Source organism: Symphalangus syndactylus, chromosome 14 (genome assembly GCF_028878055.3).
Source record: "Symphalangus syndactylus isolate Jambi chromosome 14, NHGRI_mSymSyn1-v2.1_pri, whole genome shotgun sequence".
Classification (NCBI taxonomy): Eukaryota; Metazoa; Chordata; class Mammalia; order Primates; family Hylobatidae; genus Symphalangus; species Symphalangus syndactylus.
In genome coordinates this window covers 117,931,858-117,949,846 of record NC_072436.2, presented here as the reverse complement: position 1 = coordinate 117,949,846, position 17,989 = coordinate 117,931,858, and the positions used below count along the sequence as shown (strand labels likewise).

General features: G+C 57.6%; 1 protein-coding gene across 3 annotated transcripts in view; it reads right to left on the bottom strand.

Moving 5' to 3' along the window:
- Window positions 1–17,989, bottom strand: part of LMF1 (lipase maturation factor 1) — a 107,856-nt gene that overhangs the window by 28,523 nt on the left and 61,344 nt on the right. For all 3 annotated transcript variants that reach the window (XM_055241269.1, XM_055241270.2, XM_055241272.2), the window contains one exon: window positions 10,356–10,421. In XM_055241269.1, the coding sequence (XP_055097244.1) occupies window positions 10,356–10,421 (66 nt within the window). The remainder of the gene's footprint in view (window positions 1–10,355; window positions 10,422–17,989) is intronic.

Genomic DNA, 17,989 nt, shown 5'->3' with positions numbered 1-17,989 from the left:
CCAAGTGGCAAGGCCACTGGGAGACGCACTAAGTTCCACTACAAGTGAAGCCTTCCTGGACCTCCCAGCTTGGCTATCAGCTCATGAATGACCCCACCTGACACCACGTGCAGCAGAAGAGCAACCCAGCAAAGCCCATAAAAGGACCAGGAAAAAGAGGAGCCACCCAGCAGAGCCCATCACAGGACCAGGAGAAAGAGAAGCCACCCAGCAGAGCCCATCACAGGACCAGGAGAAAGCTGTTACTGCTCAGCAGAAGAGCTGCCCAGCAGAGCCCATCACAGGACCAAAAGAAAGAGGAGCCACCCAGCAGAGCCCATCACAGGACCAGGAGAAAGAGAAGCCACCCAGCAGAGCCCATCACAGGACCAGGAGAAAGCTGCTGCTGTTCAGCAGAAAAGCCGCCCAGCAGAGCCCATCACAGGACCAGGAGAAAGAGGAGCCGGCAGTGGAGCCCATCGCAGGACCAGGAGAAAGAGGAGCCGCCCAGCAGAGCCCATCACAGGACCAGGAGAAAGAGGAGCCGCCCAGCAGAGCCCATCACAGGACCGGGAGAAAGAGGAGCCACCCAGCAGAGCCCATCACAGGACCAGGAGAAAGAGAAGCCACCCAGCAGAGCCCATCACAGGACCAGGAGAAAGAGAAGCCACCCAGCAGAGCCCATCACAGGACCAGGAGAAAGCTGCTGCTGTTCAGCAGAAAAGCCGCCCAGCAGAGCCCATCACAGGACCAGGAGAAAGAGGAGCCGGCAGTGGAGCCCATTGCAGGACCAGGAGAAAGAGGAGCTGCCCAGCAGAACCCATCGCAGGACCAGGAGAAAGATGCTGCTGCTCTAAGCCACTGAGGCTTGGGGTGTGTTGGGCAATAGCAGATCTCTGAAACAGCCTGAATCCAGAAGCCAAACAGTGTTGAACTCTGATGTTAGTGGGAAAACCCCATTTTAGAGAAACCAAAGTAAAAGTTTTTCTGAGTCTTTGGGTAACAGATACTTAGTACTGACTCACACACCCTCCACCCCAGACAGGGCTCAGCACTCGCACCTGTGTAAGCCTCCTCACATCCTGGAGAGGTACAGAAACAATATTTGAAGAAACAATGGCCAAGTATTTTCCGAATGTAATGACAATGATAAACCTATAGATTCAGGCAACTCAGTGAACTCCAAGCACAAAAAATACGAGGAAAACAACACCAAATAACCAAACGGTCACATTTTGCTGCATGACAATATGACACTATTCATCACTTTGATTGTAGTTTGATTGACAAAGAATCAAATTGTCACAAACTGCCTATAAATGTTAAGTAGATCATGTTGGTTAGTAGTGTTTTTCAACTCTTCTATATCCTTCCTTATTTTCTATCTACCTGCTTTATCTATTATTGAAATCTCCAACTTCACGGATTTGTCTGTGTCTGCTTGCAGTTCAATCCATTTTTGCTTCATGTCTTTTGAAGCTCTATTATCGGGCGCATAGACGTATGAGAGTCTTCTGACCTCCCGATGAACACTGTGAAATGGCCTCTGTTACTCCTGACATATTCTTTGCTCTGAATTCTGCTTTGTCTCGTGTGAAGGTGGCCAGTCCAGCCTTCTTGTCACTCGTGTTTGTATGGTATGTTTTTCCATCCTTTACCTTACAGCCTGTGTGTGTCTTCATATTTGAAGCAGATCTGTTAGAGTAGTGTTACAAACTATACATCATAATCGAATATTGCTTAAAACTCGTGATAAAAATCTTACACGCAAATAAAGATGTTACAGAGTATGTAGATAAGAAGTTGTCATAGGAAATAATGCAAATGAGACGAGAGTAGAGTACAATCTTTAAAGTACCAAACCTGTCAACCTAGAATTCTATACCCAACAACAATCTCTTTCAAAAATGAAGGTGAAATAAAGACTTTCTCAGACATTGACAAGCTGAAAGAACTTGTCACCAGCAAACCTATGCTGGAAGAAATGTCAAGTCTGATAGGTGGAGGGAGAACGATCATGCAAGGAAACCTGGATCTCCACGCAGGAGTGAAGAGCTCTGGAAATGGTGATGTTAGGTGGAGGGAGAACGATCACGCATGGAAACCTGGATCCCCACGCAGGAGTAAAGAGCTCTGGAAATGGTGATGTTAGGTGGAGGGAGAACGATCACGCAAGGAAACCTGGATCTCCACGCAGGAGTGAAGAGCTCTGGAAATGGTGATGTTAGGTGGAGGGAGAACGATCACGCATGGAAACCTGGATCCCCACGCAGGAGTAAAGAGCTCTGGAAATGGTAAGTATATGGATACACAATGAGGCTGTTCTTCCAATTGAATGAAATGTCTCTGAAAGATAACTGGACCGTTTAATCAAACTGTTTGGCAATAACAGCAAAAGGCCAGGAGGGGAAAATACTGTTGGGAGAATATTGTTGTAAAATTCTTTCAGCATTTATGAGATAAGCATAGTATAACTTGAAGGTGAGCTGTGATGGATTAACGGCATATACCATAAACCCTAAAACCACCACACAAATAAGACAAAAAAGTTATAGCCAAGATAGAAAATAAAAAGGAGTCACGAAAATATTCAATTAATCCAGAGGAAGGTATAAAATAACAGCAACAAAAAGGAACAGAACGCATGGGAGAAACAGAAAACAAATCGCAAGACAACAGGCTGAAACCTTCCCCAGGAAAGACTGCATTGGATGCAAACGGCCCAAACACCCGGATAAAGGGCGGGACTTGTCAAACTGGATTTAAATGTAAAACCCAAGCATACGCCGGCTCTAAGAGATCCGCTTCAAACACAAAGACACACACAGGCCGAAAGGTAAAGGACGGAAAAACATACCATATGAACATGAGTGACAAGAAGGCTGGACTGGCCACCTTCACACCAGACAAAGCACGATTCAGAGCAGAGAATATGATCAAGAGTTAGGAGGCCATTTCACAACGTTCATCAAGAGGTTAGAAGACTCTCAAACACGTATGCACCTGATAATAGAGCTTCAAAAGACATGAAGCAAAAATGGATAGAACTGTAAGCAGACACAGACAAATCCATAATTATAGTTGGAGATCTCAATCTCCCTTAACTCCATAATTGATAAAACAGGCAGAAAATGAGGAAGTACAGAAGAGTTGAAAAACACTTCTGGGCCGGGCGCAGTGGCTCACGCTTGTAATCCTAGCACTTTGGGAGGCCGAGGCGGGCGGATCACGAGGTCAGGAGATCGAGACCACGGTGAAACCCCGTCTCTACTAAAAATACAAAAAAATTAGCCAGGCGTGGTGGCGGGCGCCTGTAGTCCCAGCTACTTGGAGAGGCTGAGGCAGGAGAATGGCGTGAACCCGGGAGGCGGAGCTTGCAGTGAGCCGAGATCGCGCCACTGCACTCCAGCCTGGGCGACAGAGCGAGACTCCATCTCAAAAAAAAAAAAGAAAAACACTACTGGCCAATTTGATCTAATGAATCCTGACAGAACACTGTCTGTTCATTTTTAGCTCAAACGGAACTTTCACTAAGACAAACCATATTCTGGACTCCAGAACAAATCCGACTAAATTTTAAAAGACTCAAGGCATATCAAGTATATTCTGACAATAAAGGAATTAAATTAGAAACCAGTAACAGAAAGATATCTGGAAAATCCCCGTCTCTTTGGAGCCTTTAAGGAACTTTCATTCCACGTCATGTTACGACATTTGATTCTCACAACCGCCCTAGGGTAGTGGGTGATCAGTTTAAAGCTGGAAAGACAGAACTTACTCAGGTTCACACAAGCCAGTAAGGGGCGCATGGAGGGTGGGCAGCACAGGGCTGCGTGAGAACAGGGCTCAGATGCAGGCGCTGCTGTCCTCGGCTGCGTGGGTAGAACAGCCAAGAGCACTGCTGACCTTGAGGCGCCACCCCTGTCTCCCCCAGCCACCGCTTGTCCCTGGCAAGAGGACCCCAGGAGAAGCGGAAAATCCAGGCCCACGGAAGGTCGGTGTCTCCTCAGGCCTGCACTTGCCCAGTGGCCTGCTCTGCTGAGTGATGCCAGGGCACGGGCCTGGGGCTGTGAGCCGGGCCCGGCCAAAACCACGCTGTAGCGGGCCACCTGCCAGGCCAAGCCCCTCCCACCCGAGACCCCGCCGTTCCCCAGGGCCCTCCCACCCGAGACCCCAACGTTCCCCAGGCCCCTCCCACCCGAGACCCCGACGTTCCCCAGGCCCCTCCCACCCGAGACCCCGACGTTCCCCCAGGCCCCTCCCACCTGAGACCCCGACGTTCCCCAGGGTCGGCACTGCCCCTCCTCCCCAGCCCCCAGCACACGGAGAAAACATTCTCTTCTTACAAAAACCAATAAAACAGCCAGCAGACAAGGCGAGAAGCCTCGGCTCCCAGCCTGCCGGATGGGATTCAGGCGTGGTTCCCCTAATGGTGACATTTACGGTCTTCACGGCGACGCCAATCTGAGTATGTATTATTCCCACATTAGCGAGTCCCCATATCTGAGGGCGCTTGGTGACTCACAGCCTGAGCGGGCTGGCAGCCCACAGCCCCTGGTCGCAGTTAAAGGCATTACAGGATCTCCTGGCCCAAATCCTTGCCAGGTGGGTCCTGGGACACGGGAGGATAGAAGGCTGTGTTCAGCTTCCCTGTTGGGAGTCCGCCTGGAGCAGCCGCAGCCGCTGTGCTCTGTGTGAGCCTTGAGGGGGCAGGCTGGAAAGGGGCGCCTGCCTGACACGGGGATGCACCAGCCACAAGATACACTGCGTGGAAGCTGACCGGGCCAGGCTGAACACTTCAACACGGATTCTTGCAGAGCTTGCTGGGAGTGCTGGGGCACACGCGGCCTCGGTACCCATGGGGGAGCTCGGTGGGCAGGGGGGCGTGAGCCGAGGCTTCTGTCAGCAAGGCTGCTCTGGGCAGCAGGCCATGTCCCCCGGGGGCGTCCACAGCAGCTCTGCACCCCCTCAGTCACTCCCACCCACACCTGGAGGCCCCGCAGAACTCCGTGAGCCCAGTCCAGAGAGGGCTGCTCTGTGTGGTCTGCCCCACGCAGAGTGTGTGCTCCTAGCATGAATGGCCCCTCGTCTCCGTGAGCACCTCAGGGTGAGCAGGGTGGTCGCAGACACCCTGGAAGGCATGGCCGTGACCTGAGCCCGGAGTCAGGGTGCAGACCGTGACCTCAGGCAGGGGCAGTGCTTCCGGATCACTCTACTTAACCACTGGCCTAAAACTCCCCCTGCATGTGTGGGAGCCGAGAGACGCACCCCCAAGCCGCAGGCTGCCAGCCACAGGCTGGGACACCCTTGCTCCAGGAGTGTAGGTGGCCCCAGGCAGATCCAGGGGACCCCCGCACTGGCCAGGCAGCTCCTTGAGGGTTTGCGGTGCATGGCTTGGTCCCTGGCGGTGAGCCAACGCTGGGGGACTCTGTGCCCGTCACGGGGCCTGTCTGTAGCCCTGAGAGCATCCTTCAGCAGACAGACCCCGCCTCAGGCCAAGCCTTAGGGTGCACGGGGTGGAGCTCAGTGGGGTACTCCTGCAGGCAGCAAGGGAAGTGGCCGTGGGTCCCTGTCAGCCCAGGCCCTGGCAGGGGCTGCCCTGTGCCGCGTCTGGGAAGTGGCTCCAGAAGGGGAGTGGAAGGAGCGCCGTGGGACTGAATGACAGTGTTGGATTTCCCGCAGCTCTCTGGCAACAGAGTTAAGTTCAACTCCCCTAAAAAGCAACGGAGAATTGTTTGCAACGTTCAGGGTCCATGTACTCCAGATCCAGTGAGTTTTCTCTGCAACAAAGCCATCTGTGGGAGTCCTCACTCCATCCTTCTTGACGACAGCTGACTTCCTAAAACCCAAGTGGAGACAGAGGACAGGCCCAGATTTTCCATTTCAGCAGTCAGTGCCATCCCTGCTGCTAAAAGCAGCTGCATGACCCCCACATTCACAACCTGCTGTTGCATCCGCATCGTCAGGCGACCGCTCCGACGTGGGGACCGCAGCAACCCTCCCCACAGCCTGCTGCATTCCGGATGGCGCCCGTCCCTGGTCACTGACCCTTGTCCTATGCTGGCCCTGGGATCCTGGGGGTCCTCGCAACAGGGCTGAGGACATGGCTCTGGTCCCTCTGCTGGCTGAGAGCAAGCGGCCGTCCGTGCATCCCCGGTGTTTCATGGGACTGAGCCCTTGGCCTGCGGGGTCTGCACTCACTCTGGGTAGAGGTCGTCAGAACTGAGTTAGCTGCAGGGCACCCGGTGGAGTCCACAGAGATCTGGGAACACAACGCGAGGAAAGCCACAGGCTTGTTGTCGGGAGTTTGAGGCAGAGCCGCCTGGTCGCCTTTCACCCTCCGGGGGGCTGGCCTCTTCTCTTGGACCTTGGGGACACCTTCCCCGCTGCTTCTGGCTTAACCGACTGAATTTGCCGGCAACTGCCTTTCGTTACCAGCAGATGAAAAAGCGGTGAGTGTGGGTGTGTGAGTGTGAGGCTGTGGATGGCCGTGGTGGAGCAGTTCCTTCTGGGGAGAGAAGTCTGCACACTCAGAACTCCTGAGCCTGGAGGGAGAAGTCCTGAGGGAGGTGTCCCCGCAGTGCATGGCTGCCTCTTGCTCTGTGCTGCTGAAACTTCCGGAGGTTTCCAGGCTCCTGAAGGGGCTCAGCGTCCCCCACAGCATAGAGGCAACTCTCCGAGAAAGGGGCACCCCTCTCTGACTCCTTATCTGACCAGCAAGAAGTGGAAAGACAGCAAAACGGCCTGAGGCCCCCGCCCACAATGCTGTGGGGCAGAGGGCACGGCTCCGGGGCTGCAGGCAGGGGCCTGCCACCTTCCAGAATAGGTCCTCCTCAGAGAGAGGATTCACAGAGGGCCCTGGGCTCGCAGATGACACCCTGACTTCCTGAAACCTTCACCAGGGCCTCATCATCAAGACACACGGGAGGGAGCATCCTCGTGTGAGAGACAAGTCTGAGATGAGAGGGGGGGATGCAGCTCCCGTCCCAGCTGAGGACCCCCCTGCCTCACGGCTGCTGCCTGACACTGGCTGGCCCTGCTGCCCACCTGTGCATCCCTCTCCCGGGGTCCCCATGTAGCTGTCCCTAAAACCCCACCCCAGATGTGGTGTCCTCGCTCTCCCCACACACTGCCCCCTGTCCCTAGGACCCCCCAGTGCTTCTGGCCTTGGACTGGGCATGGCCACTGCTGCGTCTGTCGAGTGGAGTCCAGGCCCCTGAGGTCGGTACATGGGCCATTCCTGCCGCAGGAGACACAGTGAACCCCAAAGAGCCATGTCACGGTGGTCCACCCACTGCAGGCATGGCGCCGCACTGCTCTGAACACTGGCTACTCCAGGTACTCGCTCCTGGAGCCCCAAGGGGCCCTCGGGAAGTAAGAAAAAGGGCTCCTGGGCTCTCTCCCAACTCAGCGGGGCTCCCTCATGCCTCTTCGAGTCACAGTGGGTTTTGAAATGCGATTCCCCGAGGACAGCCTCCACAGCTGGAGGGAGCCGGCCCCGCCCGCCGGGATAGCAGCTGCTACCAGAGCCTCACGCTGCCTGGCTTGGCCCTGGACCCTGTGTGACCATCAGGACATCAGGCTCATGGCTCTCTGTGAGCTAAGGCTCAGCCTGTCCTGAGATGTGGATGAAAACAGCCCTGACCTCACACACCCTGCACTGCAGCTTCAGTGTCTGGAGATGGGAGTGGCCCCAGCCACAATCCAACCTCCCAGGAGGCTCCACCTTCCAGAAGCTCAGCCACGTGGGCACAGGACCCCCCATATGTCTGGGCCTCTTCTAAGAACACAGTCGCTGGATTTGTGGCTCAGCACAGTCCACTCTGACTTCATCTTAGCTAATCACAAGGAGGTCCCAGATAAAGCCACGCTCCAAGCTCCAGGGAGAGTAGGTTTGGGCCCGGCCTGTGGCCCTGACACTGCTGCGGCCAACCCTCTGGGTGGCAGTGACACCGAGGGTGACTCGAGACATCCAGCATCCAGGGCCATCCTTCAGGCCCAGGCTGCCCCTGCCTGTGTGCTCCAGACCGGGCCCACCCTGACCACCGTCTCGGGCCATGTCTGAACTGGTGGAGTTGATGGCTGACACAGGGCACTCCTCGCACGCAGCACAGCAGAGAGCTCTGGTGAGGGGCAGTCCTGGGCCTTTGAGGCACAGGAAGAACTGGGTGCTCATGGGGGCGAGACCCACTGCATCCCAGCTGGCCACGTGGACACAGGGGAAGGCAGTGCTGACAGGCAGCTGTGGGCACCCCCAGCTCGCCTCCCCGAGTTGCGACCTGCGTCCTCACCAGAGCGCAGCTGTGGCATGACCCGTCCCCCAGAAACACCGCACCCTTGTGGTCCTGGCCAGGCGAGTCCTGGGGATCCTGAGACACTCCTGGGCCCAGAGCAGCCACATTCACTGAAGAGACGCAGCCCAGGATGCCTAACGCCGGCTTTGAAATGCAGCCACTCCGTAGAGAAGGCATCAGAGTGTTTGTCTGTGGGGAAACAGTGCGCGCCTCAGCGTCTCTTGCCAGTGGAAACCTGCGTGGGATGGTCCTCACCAGCACGCAGCCTTCGTGGACCTGAGCCTACTGCACCACTGCCGTCACCACTGGTGCTGGGCCAGGGGGCTCAGTGAGATGCGCTGTGGAGCTTCTGGCCTGGAGACAAGGGGTCCACCGAGCTTTCCTGACCTGTCCTGAGGGCATCTGGAGACACGGGACCCCCCCACCACTTTCCTGACCCGTCCTGAGGGTGATGGGGGAGACACAGGCCCCCCTGCCCACTTTTCTGACCTATCCTGAGGATGTCTGGAGACATGGGTCCCCTCAGCTTTCCTGACCTGGGCTGAGGGCACTGGACCTTGGGGGGGGGGCGGCAGGGTGGCTGGCGTGGGCTGCGGTGTGCACAGCTGTGTTGGCAAAAGCCTCTCACGTATGTGTGCTGTGCCGCTGCTCCCCGTCACGGCTGTGTTGGGACCATCCAGCCACAGAGCTGAGAGTGTTCACCTTCTGGTATTTCACAGACCATCAGCTGAACCTGCTCTCGGACAAAGAGAGGAGCTCACGGGTCCTCAGCAAGGCGGGGCATTTGATGGGGTATGGAAACATCTCAAGAGCCTGAAGAATAAAGTCAGGACACAGCCACTAAATGCAGGCACAAATGCCTGTCCCAGGCCGGCAAGTGGACCAAGACCCGGAATCGCAGCACAGGCGCCACGTGAGGACGGCGCCAGCTCCACGCTTGGAGGCGGTGAGTGCCAGAGCAACCCTGGCAGAAAACGCAAAGGCAATGAGACAGCTGTCACTGGCTGTCGGCGGCACAGAGACAATGATGGCTTCCACGTGCAGTTGTGAGCGACAGGCCGAATGCAGGACGGGGTGTCCAGGCCTGAGATGTGCTAGGTGCACCGTGGCCATGACCAGACAGGCCCAGGGTGGGGACGGTGCTACCAGGAGGCTCCCACATGGACTGAGAGCAAATGACTATCCAAGCTCCAGGCCCCAGACCACTCCCAGCCCCCACATGAACATGTGAGCAGTTGGCAGGAACCGGAGTGTCTGAAGGGACTCAGCCTGGGCCTGGGGGCCAAGCACAGTGGAACTGTGCTGTGGTTCACACCTGCCCTGTGGGACATATCTCCCTGTGTCCAGGTAATGATGGAGCCACAGCTCCATGTGGCAGGGGCTGGGCATGCAGCCAGGCACCTGTCAGGGGACGGTGGGGAGCTGTGGACTCCAGGAAGGAGAGGCCGGCCCGTAGGAGAGGTCCTGCCCAGGCAGGACCAAGGACAGCAGCAGAGGGTGCCAGTGCAGGAACCAGAGCAAACCAGCTGCACTCAAGACCATGGAGGGCTGCCGGGCGCGGTGGCTCACGCTTGTAATCCCAGCACTTTGGGAGGCCGAGGCGGGCGGATCACGAGGTCAGGAGATCGAGACCACAGTGAAACCCCGTCTCTACTAAAAAATACAAAAAATTAGCCGGGCGTGGTGGCGGGCGCCTGTAGTCCCAGCTACTCGGAGAGACTGAGGCAGGAGAATGGCGTGAACCCGGGAGGCGGAGCTTGCAGTGAGCCGAGATTGCGCCACTGCACTCCAGCCTGGGCGACAGAGCGAGACTCCATCTCACAAAAAAAAAAAAAAAAAAAAAAGACCATGGAGGGCCACAGACCCCGTCCCTGCAGCCCCAGCAAGTGAGGGGCGCCTGCAAGCCCCCATGTGACCACCCACCGGAGAAAGGTGGGAGAGAATGTCCTGAATCAATGGGGGTGACCCTGTGACGCGACAGCTCGCCAGGGTGTGCAGGACCGAGCCCCATCAAGAGTGGGAACGGGGCGGCGTGAGGCCGGGTGCCCTGCCTTCACCCTGCACGCTGTGCGGCACGCTCACCTCATAGTGGAAGTCCATGCAGGTGAGGTCCCGCCAGCACTGGTCCCCCCGGATCTTGATCAGGCCCTGCAAGGAAGAGAGCAGAGGGAGAGTCAGTCACGGGGGCTGGGGACACGGCAGCCCCGACAGAAACAGCTTCCCAGGAAGATGAACCGTCCACGAAGGCCGTGGATCTGGGCTGCAGGCGCCGTGAGGGAGGGGACCTTATGTATGAAACAGGAAGGCAGAACTTGAGAAGGGCAGATTCAGGGCTGCTTTGATCAACAGGAGTCAAGTGCACACCGCGGGCGTGAACAACAGCGGCTTCCTTTTTATAGTCAGCACCTGGTGCGCCTTCCCCAGCACTCATTCTCAGAGCTCCACGCATCATCACGCTACAGAAGTTTCGTGTCTTTAAAGAGGACAAATGCACCACGCCCTGCACAGACCCCATGGACAGTGTCAGAGGGAAGCTTCTCGGTGCCTCCAGGATGAGCCCAAAGTCAGAGCGAGCACCCAGTGCACACGCGTCTCAGCCCCGCCCCCTGCGGCACAAAGGGAGCCCAGGCGCAGGTCCCGTGTGTCTCCCACACACTGCAGCTCGCCCGCTGCGAGGACGCCTGGGGCATGGGAGAGGCTTCCAGGGGCCTGCAGAGGGAGCCGTCAGCACTGGGGAAGGTGGGACTTGGGCAGGGAGGCTGGGGGTTCTGCAGTGCCAGGGCCACAGTGAAGCATCCAGGGAGGGGTCGGCTCCCACACCCGTCCGCTTTCCCTGGGGCACTCACGGCTTCAGATGATTCCTTCAAAACTCAGCAACAAATTGTCCCCTCCTCCTGCTCGCCCTAAAATCACCGCTGAGACACACATTCACATCCAGTGTCTCTCACACACTGGTGCGTGGGAGGTGAAACTGCACAGACGTGGAAGTGAGTCCCGCCTCCTCCATGACAGGGTTTCTCCTGCATAACCACTCCCTGCCAAATCCCCTGGGCTCCATCCACCTGTCTACCTGGCCGTCCGCCCACCCGTCCCCTGTCCACCGGACCGTGCACCCACCCGTCCCGTCCACCCGGCCATCCGCCCACCCGTCCCATCCACCCGGCCGTCCGCCCACCCGTCCCCTGTCCACCAGACTGTCCACCCACCCGTCCCCCTGTCCACTTGGCCGTCCGCCCACCCGTCCCCCTGTCCACCCGACTTCCACCTGGCACATAAGCACTGAGTGCCCTTGAGGTGCCGGGCCCCGCTCCACCCCATAGAGGCCGCATGGTGCAGGCGCAGGTGCGGCAAGGTGCAGAGAGGCAGGACAGCCACCAGGCGTGACAGACACAGTGTCACATAAAGGACAGGAATCCATGCCGCAGGTTCGGAGCCGACAGCTGTGGTGGGTGTAGCATGGTGGGCTTTGGGGCAGCTGCATCAGGCTGCAGGTGGCGCCGTCTCGCTGTTGCCCACACGGTGGGAAGGGGGTGAGGGTCTCTCTGGGGACACTTCCGTAACGGCTGCCTCCCATCAGCGAATGCTCCCCTCCGTGGGCGTGCTGGGGTGTCGGGCCTAGATCCTGGTACCATGACACTGGGCTCAGGGTTTCCATGTGAAATGGAATTTGGGGAACATGATCTGTTCACAGCGGAGGCCAGCCTGGGCCCGGACAGAGCTGACAGGGCTGGCCTGGGCAGGGAGCCCGGGGGCGGGGTGGGGATGGCCATGAGGGATGAAGAGGAGGGTAAGGGCGCCCTCCTCAGGCAGAAGAGTGGGGTACAGCAGGGCTGAGGAGGCCGCAGGGGGAGGCCCAGGAGCCCCTGGAATGCAGGGTCCCATCCGCCACGGCGCCAGTTGCGGTCCCATTGCGGGAGACTGGCCTCCAGACGGTGGGGGGTGCAGCCTGAGGCCTGTGGGGGCATCAGGACCTCCAGAGCAGGGGCCGGAGCTGCTGTTGGGATGGAATTTCCTCCTCTCCAGGGAGCCCCAGCTCCAGCCTCGGTCTCCTGCCTGGTCAGGTCAGCCTCAGGCTCCCAGTAGAATCCTCCTCCCCAGGTCAGCCCATCACGGGCTGGAGCCACATCTGCAACATTAATACCTCCCAGAAGCACGGAGGCCAGTGTTTGGTGATGGACCAGGGACCCCAGGCCAGCCAGGCCGACACAAAACCAACCACACACGGCAGGGCCTTCGGGGCGGCTGCGGGCCCCTAGCCGGGGCCAGGCAGCACGGGAGCCGCTGGGTTCTCTGGCCACATGTGACCGAGAAGGCAGAAGGCTCTGCTGCTGTCTGCGCAGGACGACCAGGGCAGAGGAGGGGCGTGTCCAATTCCGACGTGTTTGGAACATGGGGCCCGCGAGACTGGCGGGGGAGCGGGAGAGCCAGGAGAGGGTGCGCCGCGCCCTGAAGGATGGCACGTGGCCGAAGTGACCGACGCCGAGGGACACGAATGAGAAACGGCAGGGGAGTGGGACCAAGACCCCAGCCCGGCCCTACAGGAACACCAAGCAACAGGCACCTGCTCCTCGTGTGAGCCAGACGGGACACCACCCACACGCAGGCTGCGCGGTCCACAGACGGGCCTCAGAGGCTCAGCCACCCAGCGCGCTGTGAAGGCTGCGTCTGGCGGGGCCGCGTCTGGGTCCAGCATCGCCGTCTCTAGGGTCTTGCTGCACGCCCCCGCCCTCACACGCCCTGCGCCCCCAATGGCAGGGAGGGTGCTGAACACCCACGAGTGTTACTGTTTGAAGACCTGAAGGGTGAACTGCTTTAAAAACCAAGAGTCGGGTCTTCTGGAAGCTGGGTTTGCTCAGATCACAAAAGCACTGGCGACTGTTTCCTGCTTGGGCTCCTGTTCTGCAAACATGCATGAAAACAGCCGAGGGTGTCCAGCTGACCGGGTGGAGCAGGCCCCACTCCTCAAGGCACTGCGCACACCCAGGGGAGCTGCTGCTTCTGATGAAACGCACGGCTCCACCGGGCAGGGGCATAGCCACCGCCACCGCTCCCCCCGCATGAGCACCAGCTCTGCTCCCTGCAGAATCCGAGAGTGGAACTCTATGGAGATTCAAACCAGGAAAAGAAGAAAAAAACAAAATAATTAAAATGTCATTCAAATTCTAAGCTGATATGAGACACTTAAAAATCTGAAAAATTCTTTCAGGAGTGGAAGATAATTATATTCCTCCCATCTATTGATTTCTCTCTACATTGCAGATGTCAGATTTTCCACGGATTTTTTTTTCTTCCAGAGCAAGTGTCAAAGGAACAAAGCCTTCTTTGAGGCTTTTCAGCCCAAAATTAATTCTAAAAAAAAAATGGCACAGACAGGCCAATAAACGCACCAGACCCAAAGGGAGCCGGGGACCCACGCTGCCCGTGCCACCCTCCCGCTCTGCTCGGAATGCAGGAACTTTCCAGGCCCATCGACGATGTTCCCACCTCGCAGCGTGTGGCTGCAGCAGCTCCTCTCCTGATGCCCGTGTGTCCTGGGACACACTTCCCCAAATCTGCCATCTGGAAACTCGAAGCATCTGATAGCCGTATGCGGAGAAGGAGACGCTCTGTGGAGACCCCATTTCTCTCACTTGGCCCCCAGAGGCCTGCAGTCCACCCTGCAGTGATAGCCCCCGGTGTACCCTTGCACAATGGCTCAGGACAGACCCCCAGCCCCTAGTCCCTGAAAGCACCGGCTAACGTGGTGTTTGAGGAGGGCCGCCAGGCCTCCCTCCGAGCCACAACCTCCTCCACCCTTCTGGCATTAGGATCCCCTTACCCGTATCAGTGGCCCTTCCTCCCCACGTGTAAACACAGGGAATTACTTGCAACAGGTCCTGCCTCCGCAGGAGAGACTCAAAGGGGAGAGCTTTGCCCTGGAGCCAGGTCACAGCCCGGTGCCCCTGTGAGCAGCTGCAGGCTTGTTGCAGCAGCCACTGCTTCTCCCCGAGTGCTCTGCGAGCTGGGGGTGGGTGGAAACCATGTCTCCGGGTGAGGGGACCACTGGCAGGCTCCGTAGGCAGAGGCATTGCGGGGTCTATCAAGACCCTCTCGTCTCCGTATCTGAGGGGGGCCCAGTCGCAGCAGGGGTGGCGCCTGGGGTCCCACCTGGCTCTGTGGCTCTCCTGTCTTCCTGGGACGGTGTCCGCACTTTCTTGCCCTCATGCAAGAGAGAACTGGCATGGGAGGTGGGCTCCGCCCCCGAGTGCTTCAGCTCAGCACGCAGACTTCCTTGTGGCACAGCTGCACCAGGAGCTGTGTGCATGGCAGGCGTCCTCTGCGTGGCAGGTGTCCTCTGGAGGAGGGGCCTCGCCTCTGGGTCACTTCATGCCTCAGAACAGTGGGCTGAGCATCAAAGTGCGGTGGGCTGGGGTCTCCACGGCTCCTGATGAAGGGGACCCAGGTGCCCCGTGGCTTCACGCTGAGGACAAAGCTCTTCCCTCAGACACGCAGCTGACTGGCTCATCGACACTGGCTGGGCTCCAACTTGCAGACCAAGGGTCCTGGGCCTGGACAAACGCCCTGGGCTCGCTTGCTGCCTGGAAGTGAATTCCCAAGAGTTTGAGGGCAGCTGTTTCCTCCCCAAGCATCTGGAAAAGGCTGTCCCAAGCTGACAGTCGGGCTGCCACAGAGCCTAGGGGGACCCATGCTGCGGGCAGGGCACTGACTTTCTGACCAATGCCGGCCGGGAGAGCCCGGGCTTCTAGGACCTAAGGCCTGTTCTCAGAGGCTTGTCTGTCTGCAAACACCTGAACTGCTCGTTCCCCTGGCTCTGGGTGCCCTCGAGGCCTTGGCCGCTGGGGCCCAGGGCAGCCCAGGCGGGGGGCAGAGCCAAGGGGTGGCAGCCAGGCCGTGCAGGGGCCAGGATTTGGGGCACATGCTGTCAGGTCACCAGACACCACAAAGACCCCAAGAATCGCCACGCCTTGGCAGCTTAGTCGGGGAATTAAGAGGAGGGCAGTTCTCGCCACGGTGTGGCATCTCCGAAGCACAGGTCTGCTGTAGACTCTCAGCCGCCTGTCCCTCTGACGGGATCGCTTTGCCTTCTGGAAGTTGCTGCCCTCGTCTCCGTACCACGTAAATTCCTCTTGCTGTGATCACGGTTTTAACTTAGAAATCGGACAGAAGAGATTTTGGACTTACTGTATTTTTATTTTTATTTTTTGGCAAACAACATGCACTTCAATAGAAACCTTCGGCGTGAACCCAGAAACGCGTGTTCACGGTAAGCACAGCGGCTGGTTCTGTTACCGGGAGATCGCTTGAGCTGAACTGTGTGGTTGGGAAGAGGAATTACTAATGCTCTTTGTAGCCGAGTTTCATTTTGCACCCCCACAACCCAGGAGATCCTTTGAAGATTACAGGAGAGCACTGTCCTGTGTGATCGTCCCAGGGGCCGTGTGAGGGGCTTCGCGGGGATCTGAGACACCCTCACCCTGGAGGCTGATGCGCTTTAGCCGCAAGGAGCACCCTGGCTCCTGCCCCAGCTCTGCCCACAAACGCCAGAGGTCGGAGGCACAAAGCGCTTTCGGGGACTCCGGTCTGGGCCTCAGCCTCACAGGGGGCTGCAGCTGGGGGCCAGAGGTCAGGATGCCATAGACATCATTTTCTAAAAATTCCCACGACGCCTCCATGCCGGAGTCAGAGGTCTGCCCCTTCCGGGTGGTGCATGTCGCCCTGAAGGCGATGGGCCCTGAAAGAAGCCCCTTTTCCTCTGAGCTGCCGGAGCTGTCCCCACACTGATGCAATAAAGCAATGAGGATAATTACTCTCGTTCTGGAGTGTGGCTGCCCAGGACCAGGGAAGGCCTGTCGGGGAAACGGCAGCACATCTGCCTGATCCTGGCCTCACAGGGCTGCATGCCGATATTGATTCCATTACGTTTAATGTGATTTCACCAGTGGCTCTGATGCCAAGCAGCAGCCTGTGGACTTCAAAGTCAGCTCTTGGCGTCGGCAGCACTGCTCCACATTTGCCTTTCAGCGCTGCCCATGACCCACACCTCCCATGGGCTGCGGACCCTCTGGGACGCTCGGGGTAGAAGCACGCTCGGCGTAAAGCGCTTTGCAGGCAGTCCTGGGCCTGTGGGAAAAGAGCAGACATCGAAGGCGCAAACCTGTTGAGCCCCTGACACCTTCCTTCCGACCCCATGAGGCTTGGGGCGGCAGCACACACGTGGGAGGCATGCGCCCTGGACACAGGAGACCTCTTGCCCTGCCCGTGAGGGTCGGAGGCTCCACTGCACGATGCTGCACACTCGGGCCTGAATCCTACAAAAGGTGAGCAGGTCTGGGTGTAATGAGACACGTGGGGCTCAGCTCCGATGCGGGTCCCAAATCCTGGCTTTCCTTGAGGAAAGAAGTCAGTGCACCCGGCACTCCCCCTGCACCCTTCTTCAAGGGTTTTGTCCATCTGATCTAAGTTGTCACACTGACTGGCCTAAGGCTTTTGTGATATCCCAGGCAGCTCTTCATGGTGCCATCTTAGTTACTGGAGTTTCCACGGCGCCTGCAGTCACAGAGCCTGGCTATGGCTCCCTGGCCTTTGCTCAATTCTGACCTAAAAATTGTTGACACTGTGGGCTTACATATTCCACATTTCAGTGGTTGCTTTTTCTTCTCGTGTTAATAAGGACCAAGACAGTCTGCACACAAGGAGCATCAGAAGGCCCTACAGCTGGGGGCTGTAGCCAGGCGTGAGCCCTCCAGGCCATGAGCCGCACAGGTGTGAGCCCCGCGGAGCCGTGAGCTGCACAGGTGTGAGTTTGGACATCTTATTTTATTTTATTTTATTTATTTTATTTTATTCTTTTCTCTTTTATTGTTTTGAGCTGGAGTCTCACTCTGTTGCCCAGGCTGGAGTGCAATGGCACGATTTTGGCTCACTGCAACCTCTGCCTCCCAGGTTCAAGTAATTCTCCTGCCTCAGCCTCCTGAATAACTGGAATTACAGGCGCCCGCCACCATACCCGTTAGTGTGTGTGTGTGTGTGTATGTGTGTGTTTAGTACAGACGGGATTTCACCATGTTGGCCAGGCTGGTCTCGAACTCCTGACCTCAGGTGATCTGCCCGTCTCAGCCTCCCAAAGTGCTGGGATTACAAGTGTGAGCCACTGCACCCAGCCAGACATCACGTTTTACTAATTTTGCCAGTTTTTGGAATTATGAGTTCTGTGGCTTCTCTTTATCCTCCTGTGGGCCTGCGATGCCTCTGCCAGGCAACACTCATGCCAAAGTGGGCTCCAGCAGGAATGGGGAGACAGTGGCGGTGAGCGTCCACACACCTGCAGCCACCCAGGACAGCCATGCAGACGCCCCCTCCAGACAGAAATCAGGTGGGGAGTGGGGGGAGGGTTGGGAGGGGGAAGGTACAGAAAACAGATTTCTAGTTTTTCAATTCTCCAGGGGTCAAACTAAAAATCAAGTGGTCTCCTCTACTGATACTGTCCAGGTCTGAGAATTCCCAGCAACAAGGACCCTGGCTCAATTCCCAGAACATACTCAACAGAGAGCTCTGCACCCCAACACAGCCCAGTTCAGGAGGAAGTGATCAACGGTGGTTTGGCTCCAGGGCGCCTCACGGAAAACCCACCCTTTGCCCCTGTGCAGGTGGCACAGAGGTGCCGGGACACAGAGCTGTGGGCTCCACCAACAGGTATCTGCTGCATGCTGGCCACA